Source organism: Carcharhinus amblyrhynchos, chromosome 4 (assembly GCF_965287045.1).
Source record: "Carcharhinus amblyrhynchos chromosome 4, sCarAmb.v2.hapA, whole genome shotgun sequence".
NCBI lineage: Eukaryota > Metazoa > Chordata > Chondrichthyes > Carcharhiniformes > Carcharhinidae > Carcharhinus > Carcharhinus amblyrhynchos.
Genome location: NC_137327.1, coordinates 73,959,095 through 73,977,026, shown reverse-complemented (window position 1 = coordinate 73,977,026; position 17,932 = coordinate 73,959,095). Strand labels below are relative to the sequence as shown.

General features: G+C 43.2%; 1 protein-coding gene across 1 annotated transcript in view; it reads right to left on the bottom strand.

The window, feature by feature from the left end:
* The window catches only part of LOC145342121 (sodium- and chloride-dependent neutral and basic amino acid transporter B(0+)-like), a 77,435-nt gene that overhangs the window by 58,841 nt on the left and 662 nt on the right, over positions 1–17,932 (bottom strand). The window contains exons 2-4 of the mRNA XM_080187360.1: positions 17,472–17,625; positions 13,758–13,889; positions 8,065–8,232 (exon numbers count right to left, since the gene is read on the bottom strand). Coding sequence (XP_080043486.1) covers positions 8,065–8,232; positions 13,758–13,889; positions 17,472–17,625 — 454 coding nt within the window. The remainder of the gene's footprint in view (positions 1–8,064; positions 8,233–13,757; positions 13,890–17,471; positions 17,626–17,932) is intronic.

Sequence of the window (17,932 nt, the reverse complement as noted above, 5' to 3'; positions counted from 1 at the left end):
ATTGAATATAAAAGTAGGGAGGTCTTGCTGCGGCTATAGAGGGCATTGGTGAGGCCGCAGCTAGAGTACTGTGTGCAGTTTTGGGCGCCGTACTTACGCAAGGATATTTTGGCCTTGGAGGGAGTGCAGAGGAGGTTTACTAGGCTGATGCCGGAGTTGAGGGGGTTGAGCTATGAGGAGAGACTGAATAAACTAGGCTTGTACTCGTTAGAGTTTAGAAGAATGAGGGGAGATCTCATTGAGACGTATAAGATGATGAAGGGGATGGATAGGATAGAGGTGGAGAGACTCTTCCCGCTCAGAAAGGACAGTAGGACTGGGGGGCACAGCCTCAAGATAAAGGGGGGGCGGTTTAGAACGGAGTTGAGGAAGAACTTCTTCACTCAAAGGGTGGTGAATCTCTGGAATTCTCTGCCCGTTGAAGTGGTGGAGGCTACCTCGCTAAATATTTTTAAGACGCGGGTTGATGGGTTTTTGATAAGAGAGGGGATTAAGGGTTATGGGGAGAGGGCGGGAATGTGGAACTGAGCCACGACAGATCAGCCATGATCTTATTGAATGGCGGGGCAGGCTCGAAGGGCTGGATGGCCTACTCCTGCTCCTATTTCTTATGTTCTTATAAAACAAAATAGTGCCTCCCACCTCACTAGTGGAGCACCACCAATCCCTGAACAAAGAGGGGCATCCCCCCCACCCATAAATAATGGGTTACCCTCCTCCCCTACACCACATAGGCATGAATGTGACCTGACTCCCCCCTCAGAGCCCCTACTCAGCCCCCTTTACCCTTAGACACCCTCAATCAAGTCTACTTTCCTCTCAGACCCCCAAGTCAGTGCCCCTTCAGGCCACATGGCTTGGCCATACCAAAGGTGAATTGCACCCTGGCAACCTGACACTGATAACCTGGCCTGATGCCATTTACCCCTCTGCTGTTGCCAGTCTGCATAGGAAGGGATCCTGGGAGTTGTGTGGGCTCAGGTTGGGGCAAGGGGTTAAACTCATCGCTCTCCTGAGATTTCTTCAAAACAGTTGTTTGCAAAAGTGGAAGTGACACCATATGGGTTGGCAATTAGACTTAGACCCTGTCAACTTTGCAGTCAGGATCAATGGGTTTTTTGAGATCCATTCCCGATTAGCAATCCATTGAACCGCTAATGGAATTTTTGTCAAGGCATTGCACATTGAATTTGCTATAGATCAAAGGCTTTAAGTGCAATGGAGAGGGTTTCAAAGATTTCTGCTTGCTAGGAAGCCACAGCAACTTCAAATCAAGATGAGTGCATACATCGTGGCTGAATGCACAGCTGTATAGAGTGGAAACCACTCCCCCCCACACCTTCCCAGGTGAAATTGACACCTCCTCTCTCTCAGAGACCCCCTGAGGACTTCACAGGGATCTCCTCACACCTGCAGCTTCTAACAGCAAAAATGAAAAATCTCTGCTGCAGACTGGAGTGTTGCAATTATATTAGAGGTTGCCAAGTGACCAGGGGCTGGGGGCTGGAGGGGGGGTGAGGCTTGGAGATTAAAATGACCTGGTCACTTCAGAATTTTCATAGCTGATAAGCAGGAATGCAAATTATGATCACAGGGCTGCCTCAAATCACAGTGCCAGAGTTGATTTTCAGCTCTGCCACGGCTAGAATGGATAGTCTAACCACAAGTCCTCCATCCTGGCGGTGGGGGGGGAGGAATAATGCTGAGGTCAATACCTTGTCCCCAGCCTTAGTCCTCTCATTCCCCACCATTCCTGATGAGCCCTTCCCCTGCAGCCAGGGAGCTGCATTGGGGCAAATGGCCGCTGGTCTTATCTCCTTGAGCCAAGGCACTAGGCTGGGGTGTCAGAGCTAGGCAGAGTACTGTTGACACAACCAAGGCACGTGGCTTGAAAGGAGGTGAGTGGGGTGTCAAAGAGTGAAGGGGGATGCTGACTAGGTTCTCTGAGCAGGAATGGGGCTGAGGGGATCGCATTGGGTTGCCCTCATGCCTGCATGAAGTGTGGGGTGGTGGGGGGTGGGGTGGGGGGAGAGTAACCCAGGCTTTGAGTGATGAGGGAGGGGGAGGATGACCCTCTTTAATGAGGGGTTGGTGGTTCTGCCTGGATTCCTGGAGTGCAATAAGGAATATCTCTGCTTGTGGGTAACACATGTAAAGCCCTCCGAGTGAAGTTCCCATTGATGGGCTGGGTGAATGGTGGAAGGCTGGTGAATTGGCTGTCAAACCCACTAATGATCTTCAAATTAGTGGCTTTGCATAATTTTTGGGTTACTGCCCATTCTGGATAGGAATCCAATTGAAATCAATGGGCTGGATTGTGTGAATCCTGAGAGATCTCACATCCATAGCAGATCCCAATTTTTGATGGAACTCCATTCACTGGGGCATTGGGATTTCTGCTGGCCATCAGAGGGGGTCGGAGATTCGGGCCCATTATTTGACAGATTTTTATAAAATAATGATCATGAATTCAAATCAAGTTATTAAAATATAAACACTATTTTCAATGAATCATGATTATCAAAGAACTGGTTGAATTAAGACTTTAGGGAGTAGAATATGTTTTGAATTAAATTTAAGGCACTTCCATTCACTCCTAATAAAGCCTTTACCAACTGTTATGGCCACATGAGGACGGTTAAAATATGATCTCTTATCATAATACTTCAAGTCTGCCTTTGTCAGGTATTGTTGAAGGATCTAGAAGTATAAAGGAATTTTCTTAATGTCTATGTTTAAAGATATACATGCTGATTGCGAAGACCCAAGTCTGATAGGTTTTATTGAGTTTAAAGGGTTAGTTTTTACTGAGTTAGAAACCCATTCAGGTAAATATAGCAAATGATTTAGAAAACCCGCGCTTCTCCAATACTTCTTCACATACACAAGCACGCACTCTTTGAAATTTATACTGTCGGCAACGCTTTTCTTAGATAAATTAAAGTTCAATTTTGGAAGATAAAATACCCTGAGAGTTCACTGTTTATGAATCTTTGGGTGGTCACTGTGACTGCAGCAGGATTTTGTTTCAAGTTCCTTTAGATTCCAGAGGTTGAGTTGAAGGCCATGTAACTACAATTGCTGAGGACAGTTTCTTTTTAAAAATGTAATCTGTCTCTTTTAGAAATCAATGGCAGTTCCTGTCAACGGAAATTCACTTTCTCAGTGCGGCTTGTTTAAACTGTAGAGATAGGGTCCTAGCTTGGCTGTCTTTCTAGACTCACTGCTGCTGTCTTTAACAGCATGTATAAGCTGTAACTTACAATGGGTTTCAATAAAATGTATGTATTTTTTAAACATATAGGGCATGTTGTCTGAAATATTTATTATCTTGACAGTCCACATAAACATACTGGGGTCGATTCTCCCTGCCTGCTGCCATGCTTTTGCTGGGAGACTCGAGTGGAGTCTGTTTTGCAGGCTTCCATTTGACACCACAGCCTCTGTGAGTTTCCGACAGCCAGATTTCCAGCGCTGTCAGCTCCACGACAGAAATCAGCATGGAGTTGCATATTTTATTAAAATCTCATTTAAATACAATTTGAATAGTGTTAGGGGGCCCGGAACTGGAATCTCCGGCCCGCTAGCATCTCCCCTCCCCCACTGCTAGGAGTGTTTCACTCCAGTGGGGTTTCCCATAGCCTATTGCGAGGAACTGGCCGTCCAACCCCACTGGAGTGAAGGGAGGCCATCAAGGCCCCTCTGAGGGTCTGATACCAGGGAATAGGGGGCAGGGGAGGGGTCGGAATGCCACCTGCTCATTGCCATTTTGGCTGTGCCAGCCTGGGCCCCCTGCAAGGCCCAAGAGGCAAAGTGCCAATGTCCATGAGGCAGCTTCTCACTGCCCACCAAGCATCAGGCAGCACCAAGGGGACAGGGCCTAATGGGGAGCTGGGCCTTATGTGGGGGTTCGGGGGAGGGGCGGTGGGGGGAGCAGGGCCTCTGGGGGGTGTTCAGTGAGAGTGGGGACTCCTGCTCGGGCAGAATGAAAGAGGGGTGGGAGGCTAGCATTCAGAGCTGGGCATCAGGGTTGGGGGAGGGGAGGTAGCCTGCTGAGGTGGTATTGGAACTGGGAGGGTTGGGACTTGGGGGGAGGGATTGACATTGAGGCAGTCCAGGGGTGAGGAGCAGGGTTGAGGCTGGCCTGGTCAGGTCCAGGGGGACTAGCGATCAGGGTGTGGGGACGGTGTGGAGGGCCAGCAATGCAGGGGCGTGGGTCTCGCTGGTGATTAAACTGGCCAGAAATTGGGAGGCCGGCAGAGTGGGGCCATTGCACACGCATTGATCTTGGTGCTGACAGACCGGAACATACCCAGTGTCTGCTCAGAGCTATGCTGCCAGCCTCTCCAGCTGAATTTCAACGTGCTTCACACTGAGGCACTCTGCCATGCACAGAGTGTGGGAGCTTCATTTTGAAACTCCTGCTGAAAAACCACGAGGATTTATTCCAGTTTTTACACAAATTCGACACTTAGAATTTTTATTGGGAGAATCATCCCTATTATGTTAGGTAAACCTTTATTTACCAAACTCATCAAAGGTTTTGGTCTTGGAAGTTTCCCCAGGAGGGAGTTATCAACAATTGTTGCATTCCTCAAAGCTGTTATTTCTCTTCGAGTAAAAAGTCTGACAACACCAGGTTTTAAACCTGGTGTTGTCAGACTTTTTACTGTGGTTACCCCAGTCCAATGCCAGCACATCCACATCATTTCTCTTCGACCCATTTAAAGAATTGATATTGACCTGTGGCATCTCAACATATGGTGCTGGTGTGGTGTTTTCCAAGGAGATGGACAATAGCTCTGAAAGGCCAGTAGGATATGCATCAAGAACGACACAAAGGCCAAAAAAGGCTATTCAAAGATTGAGAAGAAAGGATCATTAATAGTCTTTGGCTTCAAAAATTCCACCAATATGTACATGGTAGACACTTTACCAGTGTTTCTGACCACAAGCCACTCTTGGGTCTCTTCAAAGAGGATAAGGCTATCCTCCCAATTGCCTTGGTAAGAATTCAATGATGGACATTAATCTGTCTGCTTTTGAATATACTTTAAAGCATTGACCTGGAAAGCATGATGCTCTTAGCCACCAACCCTTGCAAGAAAGTATTGAAAGTATTGCAGTAACACAAGAAATCATTATAGCATTAAATTTTTGCACACAATTCGAGCACCGGCTAAATGGATAAGAAATTGAACCAATTTAAATCCACTTCTGTCCAAAGTGAGAGACAAAATATTTATAGGATGGGTAAATGAGTCAGTTTCTGAGAAAATGAAACCATTCTTTACCCACCAGAATGAATTAAGTTGTCAGAATGGTGTTATATGCTGGGGGGGTGGGGGGGGGGGGGGGGGGGGGGGGTTGTGCAAGAGTAGACATTTTTGTACCAAGCAGAGAGCTGCTTCTAACTGAATTACACTGTGCTTATCCTGGCATCTCGAAGAAGAAGTTGTTTGCCAGGAGTTATGTGTGGGTGGCTTGGTATTGATGCTGATATTGAGAAGCTAGTGAAACACTGTCAACAGTGCCAACTGCAATAAACATCGCCAGCTATAGCCCCACTGCACCTTTGGGAATGGCTTGGCTTTCCATGGGTACAATCCATTTTGATTTTGTTGGTCCATTCCTGAGCACAATGTTTTTGCTTGTGGATGATGCACACTCTAAATCGATCAACATTTTTGTCCTAAAGTCACCTACGGATACACTATAGAAAGCATTCTTTCTGGTCGTATCACAGCTTGGTATGGCTCCTGCTCTGCCCAAGACCACAAAAAAACTACAAAGGGTTGTGAATGAAGCCCAGTCCATCACTCAAACCAGCTTCCTATCCATTGACACTGTCTACACTTCCTCAGGAAGCCAGCACATTCAAGGTCTACGTGCATCGTTGACATATTCTCTTCTATCGTTTTCTATCAGGAAAAAGATACGAAAGTCTGAGGGCACATACCAACCAGCTTAATAAAACAGCTCCTTCCCTGCTGCTGTCAGACTTTTGAATGGACCTACCTCTCATGAAGTTGATTTGTCTCTACAGTCTAGTTATGACTGTAACATTACATTGTCTACTCTCTCCTTTCCTTCTCTATCTATGGTATGTTTTGCCTGTATAGTGCAAAAGAAACAATACTTTTCATTTTTTACTAATGCATGTGACAATAAGAAATCAAATCAAATCAAATCACAAGCTATCATCGAAAGACTTCATCAATGCTTTTCAACTCATGAATTACCTGAAGTCATGGTATCAGACAATGGAACCATATTCTCAACTGCTGAGTTTGAAAACTTCATCACACTCAATGATAATAAACACATTAGAACTGCTCCTTACCACACAGCATCAAACAGATTAGCTGGGAGAAGGGTACAAATTTTCAAGTAGGCCTAAAGAAACTGTCAGGAGGAACCTTGAAGACTAAAGTAGAATTATGCCACTCCACAAGAAATAGAAAACTCCTAATACTCAATTTATAATTGTCCAACTCATATACATAATGTTTAGTCAAGATTTAGGACTGGGTGAATTAGATATTGAAGAATATATAAAGGACTTAAAAGGGGAGGAATGTGGTGATTGTCCCTTTAAGAGCAATACACCAGACTAAGGGCTCGTGGTCTGTGCGGCCAACTGGGACCCATAGTATGGAATCACTCCAGTGTGAGGATGACTCTTAGGCAAAAAGACATTTTGGGAGCTAGCTATGGTCATGAGGCTGCTGTACAATTCTTATCAATAAATGTATTTTCTGTTCATTAATGGAGTCTGTGAAAATGCATTTTTACAATAACATAAATATATTACTAAGAAATGATCTGGCCAGAAGATCATGAAATAGAATTGATATAGGTGGAAATTAAGATCAGCAATAGCCAGAAAACACTGGTAGGAGTAGTGTATAGGCCCTAGGCTCCTGACAATAGTTATACTTTTCCATGAAGCAAGAAATTATTGGAGACAGTAACAAGGTGGTTTGGACTATGAGCTGATGGAATGTTTCATGACAGTTTCCTCAAGCAATGTGTTGTGAACTAACCAGTGATAAAGTTATTTTACATCCAGACAACATATTTGTTAAATGTCTCTGCCATTTTCTCATTCCCCATAATAATTTTTCTGTCACTACCTTTAAAGATCCAATGTTTTACTTTCATTATTCTTTTTATATAATTTTAAAGATTCATACAGGGTAATTTACTTTCTCAGCCCATACCTTTCCCTTTTTGTTGGAAGAGTATTGGAGAGAAGGTAAGCGAATGGAGAGCCTGTGAAGACACAATGGAATGAATTGACCCTTCAAAGCTATAACAATTCTGCAGCTCTGTCTTTTTTTCATTGACGCTTTGATGGCCCTTCACTGATTTCTGAATTCCCAATCCTCAGGCTAATTGCTATTATTTACAAAGTCAAAACATTTGGTTCCTCTCTTTCAGGGATTCCATCACAATTAAACTTGCTCAGTCAATTCAAACCAAATTAATCTATGGTATCTTTGATGATTTGTAATTCTGAGTTGAACAGCAGTTTCAAGACTGAAATAAAATCAACAGAAAGGCAGAGTTTGTATGAGGCTGGCAGAGTATGATGTATACAGAAGGTGGAAGATATTTTGGAAAAACTCACATGATAAGCAAAAGTGAGAGAAAGATTTGTGCACAAACTTTGTGATACACAGACAAGAGAATCAATATGAGATAACGAATACTGGGATAGGGAGAGAGAGTGGGAGGAAGAATGGACAAATGAAACACAGAAAAAAATTATAGAATACTTGACAAGCTGAGAGATAAAATACAAAGAGGCTTATGAGCAACACTACTAATGATGAATCATGTTCTTTAATACATTACCATCATTCATTTTTTTACTCCTGATTATCCTGAAACCCCAGTGACAGTGACATGATCCCTGTTGCTGATTTCTTTCCCAGTACCTCTGATCACATTGAAGATGGCCACTGAAATTGTTGTCCATTTTCTCTCTCATTCAGACTGACAGAATGAAAATTGACCAGTCGGTCTGGATACTTTACCCAATAGAAGTTCAGACAGTACCTTTGGGAGTCCTGCTGCATGTTTCATCTGCACCCCACCAACTGAAGCAGTCTGCCCATGGCAGGGGGGATTGGAAGGAGGCGAACAAGTAATACAGGCTGTAGGCGATGATGCAGCAGTAGGAAATGTTAGCAATTGTGGTCACAAGTACCATAGTGATCCCCACACCTTAAAATAAAACAACGAACAAGAGGTTAGATTGGGAGTTATTGATCTGAAATAAATTCTTTGACCTGGATTCTGTTGGTCAGGCAAACCAGTTATGTTTTTCTGCAATTGGGCACCATGGAGACCAGAGAGACTGTCCTGGCTGACCACACCTATTGGGAATGGGGCCTCAACTCATTCCCAATCAGAGTCCAAGAGACCAGGAAGTGTAACAAAAAGAGAAAATGCTGAAAAATCTCAGTGGGTCTGGCAGCAAGTGTAAGGAGAGAAAAAAGAACTGATGTTTTGAGTCCAAATGACCCTTTGTCAAAGCTTTGATATAGATGTTATTTTGCTTGCCTACATATGAAAACTAGGGATTTGTTCAGCTAGGTTAAAAGGAAGAACTTGTTGTGCGATTGATATTCCACTTCTCATTCATATCCTGAAATGGCTTGCCAATAAATTGCAGACCTTTATAAGAATGATCTCTATAGGCTCACCAAATAAACTGAAAATTTAATAAATAAAAAAACAAATAAAAAATACAAATAAACTGATAACTTAGATTGTGCAGAACAGTTGTGCAATTGTTGAATAGTAGGGTAAAGTATTTGATGATAACGATGAAGTCAGAACCATGGACATAAGAGAAGTAAGATGTGATTTTGGACAGAGGATGTGTAAGAATATCATGTGAAGTCATTTTTTTGCGTCGATCTTACATATGCTCTTGACATGCCCCTCACTTTTTGAAGATAACTTCAACATCTTGTTCACACTCAGCCAATAGTTTGTTTCTTTCTCTTGCGAGTATGTTCGCTTGTGAGTGATGAAGTTGTTGAATAATTTCAGATTGCAAATATTCTGTTATGGTGATCTGCCTGCCTCTAAAAACAAATCCCTAGGCTAGCTCATCTAAACGAGACCAAAAAGGTCTCCTATGTTCTTGAACTTGCTGAATTGAATCAGGTCATCCTTCAATTATGCTTTTCTACAATTTCTGCATTGGTGGGGACCATAGGTGATCCTCACCAGTGAGGACCTTGTCCGACGAGCAGGTAAAAGCAAGTGAGCCCTGGAGATAGCGCCTGGGATTCACTAATGACATGGTTATCATGTCATGAATATTAAAATTGGCTTTGCCCCCTTTCTGAGTGCCAACGTAGTTGGCAAAAGAGGACCACTAAAATTGTGAGAGGCAAAAAACTGCCCGTGAACCCAATTTTTCACCTTTTGCCTGATCTTTGGCTCGCCTCACAGATCGGCCAGACGGAAGAGCCAGTAAGATCGCCCGCATAGATTTTGAAGCAAATTCAATCAGTTTGTTCACTGCTTTGCATAATCATTTTCTAGTTTGTTAATCAAATCAAGTATGTTTCTAACTGGATACTCAATGGTTAATTTTCTTCCTTGAAAATATTTGTTGCATACAGCCTGTTTATATCAGTTCATAGCTCTTTGTAGCTGCATCAACATTGGCTCTTGTGTACTGTTACTACCAATAGCCATTTCTGCCACATGGATTTCACAATTGATGAAGAGCTGGGCACTTGCTTGGTGCATGCTGAGTACTACACCTTCAACATGTTTTGTTTTGTCTCAATTGTCTAACCTACAATGAGGTCGAATTTGAGATCTGTAAGCTTTGCCGACTTGTGAGGATAAGTTCCTACTTAGGCCCTTCCTTGAAAAGTTCTTTGATGCTCTGGAAGTGGATACAATCACCAAGTCAACAATTCTGTTTGCCAGCTCTGATTTGAAAAATCACCCTTTCCTCTGCAGATGCAGACGAATTCTGGATTTTCAAAGATGTGTCAAAATGATACAAACTCTAGCTGATGAATAAAGACATTTAACCTGATTCTGAAACAGTTTTTCAATGTGGTTCATATTTTTGGGAATTTTTCAGGCTGTTAACACTTATGTGTTCTATTGTGCAGAGTTTCGTTCCCAATTGCTAAGCAACTTTTTATGACTTGCTTGTCTGATTCAGATACACCTGGATCAAGAAGCCATTGCTTTGTACACTGTTTAAACAATTTGAATTTGGAAAATAGGTTAGCTGCATTCAATTCAAACTGGAGAATAATGTGGATGTCTTGCTATATCCCTTTGACTATTTGACTGTGATGATCACAGCCTTCTCTTGTTTGATTTTCATGATAGTTTTCCTCCTATTTTCTTTTCATTTAGCTCTCCTTCACTCACTATTGATCTGGTTAACACCCTGGTCACTTGTCTTTCTCACATGCATTAACCTGATGCTGGTCCTCTTGATGTACTGCCCCTCACCATGAGGAGTCTGTCTGCCTACCAGCTGTTTATTTGAGCACTATTGAGGCACATAGAAACATAGAAAATAGGAACAGAAGGAGCCTGTTCAACCCTAAACTGTCTACCCAGTATCCTCAGGCTGTGCTTTCAAAGCTTTTCTGTGCAGTCAGCATGCTGTATTCTCAATGCTTTCCATTGCTTTGACTTTGATGCAGTTGACCAGAATATTGGAATATCAAAACCAACTGTGGTAGATAGTGGAATTTGAATTAAAAAAAGGGTCATCTCATGCCACGTAGCATAATCGAAGACAACCTTGCTGTTATTCTGTGGTATGAAGGCACTGATCACTCATAGGGGACTCGGTAAACATGTTGGGGGTTTATTTATTGAGAGGAGGCAGTAAATAAAGAACATAAGAACATAAGAAATAGGAGCAGGAGCAGGCCATCTAGCCCCTCGAGCCTGCCCCGCCATTCAATAAGATCATGGCTGATCTGAAGTGGCACAGTTCCACTTTCCCGCTTTCTCCCCATAACCCTAATTCCCTTGCCTACCAAAATCCTATCTACCCGTGTCTTAAATATATTTAGCGAGGCAGCCTCCACCACTTCAACGGGCAGAGAATTCCAGAGATTCACCACCCTTTGAGTGAAGAAGTTCCTCCTCAACTCTGTTCTAAACTGCCCCCTCCCTTATCTTGAGGCTGTGCCCTCTAGTCCTGCTGTCCTTTCTGAGTGGGAAGAACGTCTCCACCTCTACCCTATCCATCCCCTTCATCATCTTATACATCTCAATAAGATCCCCCCTCATCCTTTTAAACTCCAACGAGTACAAGCCCAGTCTATTCAGCCTCTCTTCATAGCTCAACCCCCTCAACTCTGGTATCACCCTAATGAACCTCCTCTGCACTCCCTCCAAGGCCAAAATATCCTTGCGTATCCTTACATCTATGTAAGGGTCAAGAGCTTGATGACACCAGATCTGTGCTGTGTTCTGCAAGATCAACTCCACATAGATATAATTACCCTCTAAGTGTACAGCTTTTAAATGTAATTGGCGTGATCTTATTGGCTCACCACATTGTTTGATTGGTATGACAAGCTGGTAGCATAGGGCGAGAGGCAAAAAATCAAGTTCATGTCCAGCTTCTGTCCCCCTCCCCCACCCAACACACACAATCTTACCAACATTGTTTGGCTGGCGAAATCAGTGGAGGCTGATTTCAATATTAATGACCTGATTTACATGTCATTAATGAGTTATGATGATATTGTCTGGGCTCATTTACCGTTGCCCCTTCACTGGTCGAGGTCTTCAATGGCAAGTACCATAGATGGTCCCCACCAATAGAAACCAGGCATGATGGCCACACCGGTGGGATTGGAGGCCATTGAAGCACCCCAGATGGTCAGGGGCAGAGCTGGGCAGTGTTCATGCGGCAGTGCCTGTCTGGCACTGTGGCGCTGCCCACCATGCATTCTGGCAGTGCCAAGTGAAGGAGAGGCCTGAGAGAACAGGGTCTGAGGATGTGCAACCTGATTGGGATAGGGGGGATGAGGGAATGGGGGAAATCTGCAGACAGGAGAGGTTGATTGGTGGGTGTCGTGGTCAGGGGCAGCGGACTGACCAGGAAGGTGATCAGGGTGGTGGAACAACTGTGGTGGTAATCAGGGGAACAGATTGGCCAGAGTGGCAATCGGGATGGGCTGGGGCTGCATTCAGCCAAGGGCACAATCGAGGTGTCGGGATGGTGATCAGCTATGGTATGATCTAGGGGTGGGGGGGGGCGGGGTGGTGATTGACTGTGACATGGATCACGGGGACAAAGTTCAGAGTGGCATTTGGAGGGAGAGGGGGCAATGTCCCAGGTGGTGACTGGGGAAGGGTGGGGGAGCGATATCCATGGTCGGGTGGGAAGGAGTGACAGGATATCTCCCAGAATATTGTGTGCTCTGTGTGTACACACACTGGGAGATTGGAGTGCCTGTGCAATGGTGCCCCAGAAGCTCAGCAGTTGGCTTCACAGGTGAGCTGAGACTCTATCCCCCTCCTCCTCCACTGGCAATAATCACATGATGGTTCCTGTTATGAACTGCGCTGTAAATTTGTGTTACTTATCTTGCTGAAAACAAATGACAAGAAAACAGTCATTTTTTTGAGAAAATTCTTCCCTATGAACTTAGAGATCAAGTTAAACTATCTTCATAGAGGTATAATAATATTCATGTTACTGGTGTAATGTCTCTGTCATGTTTCCCTATGGGGAGGTGGTTGTACAGTGGTATTTTCAAAGAACTAGCGGCCAAGTGACCTAGTGTGATGCTTTGGGGATCCAAGTTTGAAAAATAAATAAATAAATCTGGACGTAAAAGTCTAATGATGATTATGAAACCATTTTCAATTGTCAGGGAAGGCAAACTGACACCTTTACCATGTCTGGTTACATGTGACTCTGGACCACAGCAATGTGGTTGGTTTTTAACTGCCTTCTGAAATGACCTAACATGCCGCTCAGTTCAAGGACAATCAGGGTTGGCAATAAATGCTAGCCCAACCAACAACACCCACATCCAATGAATGAACAAAAAACATTACAGCAATAACTGCACTTCTAAACTTGACTTCAAAATTAATCAGGGTTTCCTGTGATCATGATCAAGATACAAGTTTTTTTTCTTCTATTACAAAATCAAATAATGAACACTTATTCCAGGAAAATGAAAAATGACACCATCATTAAAAGTATCGCATTAAATGATATAGTGGCACAGTCGTTAACACTGTTGCCTCACAGTTCAGGGGCCTGGGTTCAAGTCCGTCCATAGGCGAATGTCTGTGTGGAGTTTGCATGTTCTCCCAGTATCTGTGTGAGTTTCCCTCCGGACGCTCTGGTTTCCATCCACACTCCAAAGAAGTGCTGGTTAGGTGGATTGGCTAAACTACCCCTTAGTGTCCCAAGATGTGTAGGTAAAATATGTGGAGTTCCAAAGATAGGGCAGACGCAAAGTCCTGGATAAGATGCTCTGCCAAAGAGGCAGGCTTGATGGACTGAATGGTCGTTTCTGCACTGTGTGATTCTATGAAATTTGAAATGATGAAAGAGAACATTTCACTCACTGTGCCTGTCTCTTCTTTGCATTTGTTAACTGTATGAATGATGCGATCATAACCTCTATTTCAGCAAGTCTGGCTTAAACCCCTGTCTGATAAGAAAGATACCACCAATATTACAGCAGGTATTAACCATTTGCCAAATAAACATTAACCTTGCATAATCGGCACAGCTTTCCATCCTGCAACTGGTCCGAGCCTGGCAAACTGTCCAAAGGAACATTCCAAGAAAAATACAGGCATTCCAACCAGTGCCAGCATGAGTGTGTAGGGAATAAGAAATGCACCTGGGAAATATCAGAAAAACTTTGATGAGGCGTAAGATCAGACAAGACTGAAAACACACTTTCAGGCTGAACTCCTGAAACCATTTTGAAAATATGTTTGTCTGTCTCCGTCTTTCTATCTATTTTTTAATCAATTCATCCTGAAATATTATAATTCTGTTTGCCCCTTCACAGAAAATCACCTGTTTCACTGGTCATGCTGACTGTAAGATTTAATAAGGTAAATTGTCATTAATCTGTGGGAAAGGTTTAGTTTACATTTCAAATTCTATAAATTCGGCAAATCAATGGTAAAGGTAGAACAGAAATTGGGATAGATTCAGAATGCAGCAAAGGGGGACTAAAAGAAATAATCAGGAAGAAGAAAATAATGAGGATAAACTAGCAAGAAACATTTAAACAGAAATTGAGAGTTTTTTAAGCACATTAAAAAGAAGAGTGAAATAAAAGTAAGCTTTGACCCTTAGATAGTGAAACTGCGGAAATAATTATGGGGAACAAGGAAATGGCAGAGGTCTTTACTGCAAAGGATATTACATGCACCCCAGGAATAGTAAAAAATAAGGGGGATGAATTAAATACAATCACCATCATCAGATTTGTCTTAGGCAAACTATTGAGGTTGAAGGCTGATAAGTCCCCTGGACCAGATGATTTTCACCCTAGGATCTTAAAGGAGGAAGTTACAAAGGTTATGATGCATTGGTGATCATTTTCCAAAAATCTTTGGATTCGGGGACTTTGCCAAAGGATTGGAAAACTTTCAATGTGGTACTCTTGTTCAAAATAAAGAAGGAAGCAAAATGCAGGAAACTATAGTTAGCTAGTCTATCTTCAGTCACTGGAAAAATATTAAAGTTGATTATTAAGGAGAGAATAGCAGTACGTTAGGAAAGTAATAATTTGACCAAGCAGAATCAGCATAGTTTCATGAAGGGGAAACCTCTGACAAACGTATTGGAGTTCTTTGAGGAGGATCAGCCAGAGTGGATAGAGGAGAACCAGTCTAGGTTGTGTATTTGGATTTTCAAAAGGCATTGGTAAAGTGCCACACAAAAGGATGTTATTCAAGTTAGAAACTCATGGTATTGGAGGTAATATCCTGGCATGGATAGAGTATTGGCTAACTAATAGTGAGCAATGGGTAGCAATAAGGGGGTCTTTCCTCAGGTTGGAGGCAGTAACTAGTGGAGTACCACAGAGATAGGTACTGGGACTGAAGCTCTTCACAATATATATTAATGATTTGGAGGAAGGTACAGAATGTACTGTGGCCTAATCTGCAGATTACACAAAGATGGGGGGAAGGCAGGTTGTAAGGAGGGTATAAATAGTTTAAAGAGAGGTTAAATGTGAGGGCAGAAAATTTGCAAATGGAGTTCAGTGTGGGAAAATGTGAGATTGTTTATTTTAGAAGAAAGAACATAGATTATTATTATTACAATGGAGAGAGACTGCCGAAAGTTGTAGCACACAGGAACTTGGAGGATTCTTGTTCATGAAATCCAGAAAACTAGCATACACACGCACAAGGAAATAGGGAAGGCAAATAGAAAGCTGGCTTTTATTTCAAGGGGGCTGGAGTATAAAAAAAAGAGGTATTTCTGTCACTGTCCAAGGAATGAGTAAGGCTACATTTAGAATATTGTGAAGAGTTTTGGTGCCCTTATTTAAGGGAAGACATATTATCATTGGAGGCAGTACAGAAGACATTTATTAGGATGATCCTGGGTGCGGAGGACTACAATATGAGGAAGGATTAAACAGGTTGGATCTGTACACCTTGGAGTTCATAAAAATGGGGGGTAACATGACTGAAATATAAACCGATTGTTAGGGGGTTAGACAGGGTTGTCTAAATGTTGGAGGATGTTTTCACTCATGGGAGAGCATAGGACCAGAGGGTAGAGTTGCAAAATCATGGGTGCTAATTTAAGGTGGACTTGAGAAAGAATTTATTTTCTCAAAACGTGGCGAATGTTCAGAATTCTTTACCCCAGGAAGCTGTGGAGGCTGAGACCTTCAACATTCTCATAGCTGAGATTAAATTTTTTAATTAATCAAAGAGTTAAGAATTCCAGAGATAAGGCAGGAAAATGGACTTCGTGAATGTTAGATCAGCAATGATCTTATTGAATGATGTACAGGCTCAAAGGGCTGAATGGCCTATTCCTGGAACAAAGGGTAAATAGTGTGTGCATGCGTGCCACGCGTATCTGTGTGTGTGTATGTTTGTGTGTGTGTGCGCACGTGTGTGTGTGTGACCATCGATGTGGTTAAGTTTAATGTTGCAGTGTTATAGTTTTTCTTGTCATGTGTTTTTCGTTTAAGTTAATAAATATTATTTATGAATTGATCACACAATGATTGGCCTATTCCTGTCTGGTTTGTATGGATGGGATTCTCCCAAAAAAATTCTAAGTGTCAAATTCATTGAAAAGCAGAAGTAAATTCCACTGTTCTTTTCAGCAGGAGTTTCAATATGTATCTCCCACACTCTGTACTGCAGACAGCCCTAGCATGAACCTCGTAGACTCTGTGGGCAGGGCCTATTCCCGCTGGAGAGCCAGCAGCATAGTGCTGAGTGGGCTACTGTGCTTGCGCTGATCTGTCAGCGCTTAGATCGGTGCATGCACAGTAACCCATATTGCCGGCCTTCTGATTGCTGGCCAGTTTGATCGCTGGCCAGCACCGCAAATCACCCATCGCTGGCTGTATGACCACTCCACAGCTCGATCACTGGTCCTCTGAATGCATCCAGGCTATCCTTACCACTACCTGCCCCCGACTCCTCCCCCTACCCGGCAGTCCCAACTCTTCCCCCCCATCTCAAAGCCCAACTCCGATGGCTGGCCTCCATCCCTCTGTCACTGATCCTTCTGTAGAGTGGCAGTGGGAACCCCACAACCCCACCAATTGTCCCCAGAGGCACTGCCTCAATTTGGCTCACCCCATTCGGCTCTAGCCCCTTTCCACTACCCCATACGCAGTGGCAAGATACAGTCTGCGGGGCCTTGATGGCCCCCTTCACTCGAGCAGGTTTGGGCCACAAGCTTACCACAAGTGGGGAGGTGAATCATTCCTGGCAGGGAGGTGGGGAGGAGGTGCTAAATTGTAGGGAAATTCTAATTTGAATAACTTATGCAGCTCTATGCTGATTTCTGGTGCAGAGCTGATGGTGCCGGAAATCCAGCTGCAGGAGACTTGCAGAGGCTATGGCACCCAGCGAAGAGCCTGTGAAATGGCCTCTGCTTGAGTCTCCTGGCCTGCTGTGTTGCTTTTGCAGCGCAGCAGGCTGAGAGAATCGTCCTCTATATCTTTTCTCACAGTATACCAGATTGAAAATGTACACTATTAAGAACCAAAGTTCCAAGTTACTTGTTTGGGTTTTGAGAATAATTTGAAGGTCTGAGATGGAATTCATCATTCTTTATGCCAGTGTTGTTTCGCCCTGCATTATTTGCCTATTGCAGAAAAACTGTTACCTTTTTAATTGTAGTTAATGTCCCTTAGAAATCAATTAATTTCCCCTGTATTTCTGTCCTCTTGCTCTCTCCTGTAATTCATATTCCATTACATTACCTCCTCCATTTTTGTAAGCCAGGTAAGGGAATCTCCAGACGTTGCCCAGACCCACAGCCACGCCGATCACCGAGAGCAAGTATTCAGTCTTCGAGGACCAGTTGACTCGCTCTACATTCTCATCACTTTCACCCACATGTCCCTTGGTGACAGCCTGGGAAGAAAGAGAGGAAATGAACTACTCAGAAATGAGAATTTCTCAGACTGGAACTCAAACAGAAAATTTTTCACCCTGTGACAGAAACATTGACCTGAATCCCAATGTTAAGAGTTGTTATCTCTTTTAATGTGCAGTTGATGGTGGTGTAGCTTAAGGGGGATATCATCATTATGTACCGTGAGACATCAAATTATCCATGAATTCAATCAAATTAATGATTCTCACAGGCAGTCAACCAAAAAATGAAAATCATTGATAATCAAATCACTCGTTACACAACTTAAAGAACATGAAACAAAGT